The following is a 5446-nucleotide window of genomic DNA, read 5'->3' on the forward strand; positions in this document are numbered from 1 at the left end:
GAGTGTGTGAGTGCGTGTGTGTTTGAGTGCGTGTTTATTAGGGGGTGGGAGGGGGGGGGGGCTATAAAATTAACATTTTGTTTCTGCACCTTTGTGTATGCGTATGCCTTTGCAAGCTCCACGTGGACAGTAGTTTCCAGAAAGGGAAAATAATGTGGTCTGTTATTTCCTTTCCGTCTTACCTTATTGATATATAGGTATTAATCGTAATTTACGAAGTGGAACAAATGATTTAACACACACTGTAAGCAAGCAAAGGGTGGAGAGGGGAAAGTTCAGACACAACGCCATTGGGTTCGGAATGCACCCAGCTGGCACCCGATACAGACATGACAACTCTTTGCTAACAGGAAGGCAAAAATCCTCTGTTTTTGCAATATTAAGTACTTAAGCTCCGAAAATACTGTTCTATGTAATTGCAAAAGTTGTACGTCCACAACACGTCCCACCAGATAAACAGACAGGGATATACTATAAAATTTCTCGCCATTGGGGAATCGAACCCACATCTTCTGTGTGCGATTGCGATGCGCTTTACAATACGTCACAGACGCTGGTAAGTTCTGCTTTGTAAGCTGATCACGAAGTATCAACTTCCGTAAAAAGAATACAATAAATGTTGATTCATTTCTTACGTATAACAGCAGAATCAATGGCATTGCATTCAAAGGACAGCTAAAAACATGTATCTCTGTTGCATATATTTAAACCATCTTATTTTAGACTCTCACCGAAGGTTAATTTCTTTATAAAGTATTTATCTTGTCTCTCTGTTGGGAAGTTATATCCTGCTCAGTCCGGGAAGGTCTTAATTATAAAGTACAAAGCAGTTCGTCTGACTAATGATCAAATCGTACAGAGGGGCGAAGAACACTGTTTCAAAAAGATAGGCTAATGTTTTTGTGTAGTACCTTTATCTCTGTAATAGCCACAATGTGCAGGAGGGTGGAGTATCGGTGGAACAGCATTGCCAAGAACTGCATCCCCAACAAGATGCCGAAGACGAGAGTAAACGTCACGCTGACTGGCTCAATTTTCTCACCTTCGAAGGCTTCTACGTCACACGGAATCTGGGCATGTTCAATAACAAAAGTAAGCAAAAATAAGTCTCTCTCTCTCTCTCTCTCTCTCTCTCTCTCTCTCTCTCTCTCTCTCTCTATCTCTCTCTCTCTCTCTCTCCTTGTCATAAGCCTGTCGGCCAAATTTCTCTTCAGCAAGTTCACTTTAGTAAAATGACCTTCTAAAAATAATACAGAAATTTTACTTTCCCAGCGATAGAATTTTTCCAGCTACTTTTACGCACCTCTTAATCCTTTTGTGTATTGCTTGTGTAAAGTCACTCGTTTTAGCTGTGTGAGACCGCAGGTAAGCATGGGATATGCGCACAAGGTCTTAAGTTCCAGTGCTTACTTTATATCAACGTGTTCTGAATAATAGACTCAGGGTATACTAATGGTGTGTTTGCTTGGATTCATGCTGGATTGCAATTAAGGCTATGCGAATCTACCATGGTACATTTTTAACGTAGTTTCTATGGATACCCTCTAAAAGACCTCATCTTTTTAATTAATAGATCCTAAATTTGTTTCATCCTAATTTATTTCCAAGTTGTCATTATTACCACATATTATGTGTTACATCCAGTTTAACACCATAATCAAAGTAGATATCAAATATCAGGTATACGATAAGATGCTTGATTCAACGACAACTCACCCTGATAGAAAGGTTAGTGGTGGACGCTGATATGGACTGGAGTGTATACACCAGAATGACGAACAGGGAATTCGTAGCCAGAAAAGCCAGGCAGACCTGTGAGGTGAGAGAAAAATGTTGTTATCCCTAGGTGAATCTGTTTCTTTCCTTATTTCAGTAAAGAGCTGCAGATGAACAAATGATATCTCCACCTTCTAACGAGACATGTTTTTTAAGTAGAATGTTGAATTTCTACAGCAGTAAGAGCAACGCAGCAAAAACAGCACAGACAGAATCAACAACAGCAATGCAGCAATAAGAGAAACAATTGCAATAATACCAATAAGCAACAACAACAACAACAACAACAACAACAACAACAACAACAACAACAACAACAACAACAACAACAACAACAACACTGGTATCAATAGCAACAATGCAACATGAACAATGTTGATAGGAGAAACATACATAGATTGTAGACATAACAATACATTGTAAACATAACAATACATGTATACATTATACACATTACAATATAGTATTGTGAACATAACAGTTCGTAAATATTATACTGTAGATATAACCATAAATGATATTATCATATAAAATAGTGTAATGACTTACTTTGTTCCTTAATTCCAGAAGCCCTTCAGAGACCTGTCGCTGGTGGTTTTCGTCCTTCTCCATTGGGTACAAGTACTGCTTAATGAGCTGGTGCCAGAAATCCGTCTGTGGACGTCACGGGACCATCATGAGGGATCAGGTTCCATAGATCAGTAGCCTTGGAACCCACAGTTACAGTGTCTCTTCTGTCTACCCCCCCCCCTTCTCCTCCACCGCCCCATCTACCTATTCTTTATCCTACTTCTCCTTTCCTTCTTCCTTCCTATTCCTCCTCCACCCCTGTCTTCGTCATTGTTGTCGTTGTCATGTATTATTGTCTTCTTCTTCTTCTTCTTCTTCTTCTTCTTCTTCTTCTTCTTCTTCTTCTTCTTTTCCATGTTACGATTGTCCTAACCTGGCATCGAATTGCCAAGTACTACATTTCACCTTAATCCAGCACTATAGAGATATGATATGTCTATTTTTAGATATAGAATAAAACTCCAATATACTGCACTTATAACATCTAAGCTCACCTCTTCCTCGTCAATACGCTCTAAAGCTCCTTTTCCCAAAGCTGTGTCCTCGATCCACGACATGGGATTCTTTTGTTCAGGTTTTTTCTGTGTACTTGCACTCAAAGCTGTGGTCTCTGTTGACGCAAACAGAGGTTAATCTTACACAAACCTACAATTTTTGTTGATATTACAAAGATGTGAAGTACGCAAAGCTGTGGTTTCTATTGACACGGAGCAGTTTAATCGTACATAAAGCTGTCTTGTTTGGTTACAATAAAAAAAAAGTTAAGTTGTGCGCATAAGCTGTGAGGTGCTTTTGCTCCAACTTGTGTCTTCAGCAAAATATCAATACAATGTATGGCTTTCGCCAACATACATCGCGTGCTATCTGCGACAGGGGGAAAAATTCGAGGGCCACATACATGTGTGCCTTTACCTTCCCATGTACTTTCCCTGAAACAACAAATACTTATGGTGTGAAACGTAGAAGGCATCGAAAAAAGACAGCACATGGAAAACCGGGTCTTGGAACAGGCAGATAGATAGAGAAAAAATAAAAGAGAGAGAGAGAGAGAGAGAGAGAGAGAGAGAGAGAGAGAGAGAGAGAGAATAATGCTGTACCTTTGGTCACTTCCACAATTTCTGTCGAAGTCTGCGATTCGTCTGATTTTCTGGGATTTCCCTCTTCCTGTTTTTGTCCAGGTTCCCAGGTCGACATTCGTGTATCCAGATGGTCAAGTCGTTCTAGAATGGCCTTGAACCTCAAATCTTCGGTTTTGACGTCCTCTCGTGGACAACACAGACACCGGAACAGGTTGCCAAAAGAAAACGTGTAGTCGGAAGTAGTGTTGGTGCTGTCAGTCAGCTTGGAAAGTAACTCTGAAAAAGAAAATTGATTTAATAGTGCTCAATTTGGAATGTATTTCTTAAGTGAAATACCAGTTATTATACCTGCATATCAATAGACTTCTTTCAGTAACCTCCTTTATTGTGGTTTTGGTTTACTACTTTCAAACATTACTATCATTTGAAACTATATTGAGAATTCGAGTTGAATGTATTATGCATTTTATGACACTTGGTGACCTTGGCTGAATTTTTTTTTTTCATTCTATTTTATTTTTTGGGAACTACGAAGACTAAACACTTACCAGTTCGAAATCAAAATGTTTGGAGCTGTAAAATAAACAATTAGGACTTAGATCATTCCTTGTAAAAGAATGTATCCCGATATTGCCTAACGGCTAAACACTCTTTAAACGTACAACCGCGTGAGCATGATGTGGCCAAATAGTTTGACGACTTGGTCCTGTACAATAGATATTAAGTTTTAACATCATTAAGATGATTGTTCCTCCTGTAAATGTTTTACTCCTCCCATCGACACAATTAGGATCATTTAAAAGGCGTGTTGCTTCGATCCTGACTGCCATGTAAAACTGGGATGAGTGGGATACAACAGACAATGACAATGACAATGACAATGACAATGACAATCTTTATTCATCTCGCAGGGAGAAATTTGTCTTGGTCGTTAACAATGGCAGTAGACGTTACAAAAGTTAGACTTAAAGGTGCACTCACGCAAACGCACAACAAGACAGGACATTATGCCAAGTAAATACATGTCTCACGGGCTGGGACAACCCGCTCCGTAACACATTCATTCTCTCTCTCTCTCTCTCTCTCTCTCTCTCTCTCTCTCTCTCTGTTTCATTTGTAGCACTGTGTGTTCAGTAACCTCACTGCAGTTGGTACGAATGAATTTCTATATCTGTCTGTTCTTGCTTTTTTGGAAATGTATCGTTTACTGCGGGTCGATAGTTGAAATTCCGATGTCAGTGGGTGGCTATGGTCACTAAGCATTATTTCCGCCTTTTTTAGAACGTTTGTCTTGTGCAGATATTCAAAGTTACTTAGGTCTCTACCAATTGTAGATATACTCAAAGAAATAACTGCGCTTGGGAATCAGACAAACGCCTACGTGTGCAACAGCAAAGAACCTAACAACAACACCGCCGATATGGAAATGGCTTGAGGTCACAAAAAAGTGACATTTTTTACAAATGACTCTAACTTAATATCTTGTTTATCTGTAACATTTAGGAAAACATAATAATATGCTAGTATAACATAGCAACATTGTTGTTTTGACTAGAGTAGGCCTACAATGCCAGCCAAAAAATACAAGTTACTTGGTTGCTCATAAGCGGAAAGGTCACATTTGGTACTGTTTTGATTAGCTTGAGCTAAAACTGTTTCACTGTACGTAAACAGAAAGTTCATTCATTTCTATTTCCAGAGCTCGGTTAAACATTGCCCTCATCGTAACATGCTTACCTCCTAAGACTCCACTGTGCTTTTTTGCCTCTGTGCTCTGAGCCTGTGAAGATGAATACACACATTTTTTGAGGAGGCTGCGAGATTGTTTGTTGTATTTCTACCTACTACACATACTTGATATAGTTCAGGAATACACCCTCCTGCAATGCAGGACACACAGAACCCTGCAAGGGGAAATGCTGCCATCCTCATTAGCGCTTCAAGAGAATGTGCACGGGCCAAAGGAGAAAGAAGAAGAAGAAGAAGAAGAAGAAGAAGAAGAAGAAGAAGAAGAAGAAGAA

General features: G+C 39.4%; 1 protein-coding gene across 1 annotated transcript in view; it reads right to left on the reverse strand.

Annotated features, from left to right (window-relative positions):
* Nucleotides 1-5446, reverse strand: part of LOC101859375 (chitin synthase chs-2) — a gene marked incomplete in the record, with an annotated part of 48109 nt that overhangs the window by 8035 nt on the left and 34628 nt on the right. Inside the window, 6 exon segments of the mRNA XM_013086397.2 lie at nucleotides 912-1070; nucleotides 1717-1812; nucleotides 2326-2430; nucleotides 2841-2956; nucleotides 3444-3701; nucleotides 5163-5205. Coding sequence (XP_012941851.2) covers nucleotides 912-1070; nucleotides 1717-1812; nucleotides 2326-2430; nucleotides 2841-2956; nucleotides 3444-3701; nucleotides 5163-5205 — 777 coding nt within the window.

Source organism: Aplysia californica, unplaced genomic scaffold, assembly GCF_000002075.1.
Source record: "Aplysia californica isolate F4 #8 unplaced genomic scaffold, AplCal3.0 scaffold00018, whole genome shotgun sequence".
Lineage (NCBI taxonomy): Eukaryota > Metazoa > Mollusca > Gastropoda > Aplysiida > Aplysiidae > Aplysia > Aplysia californica.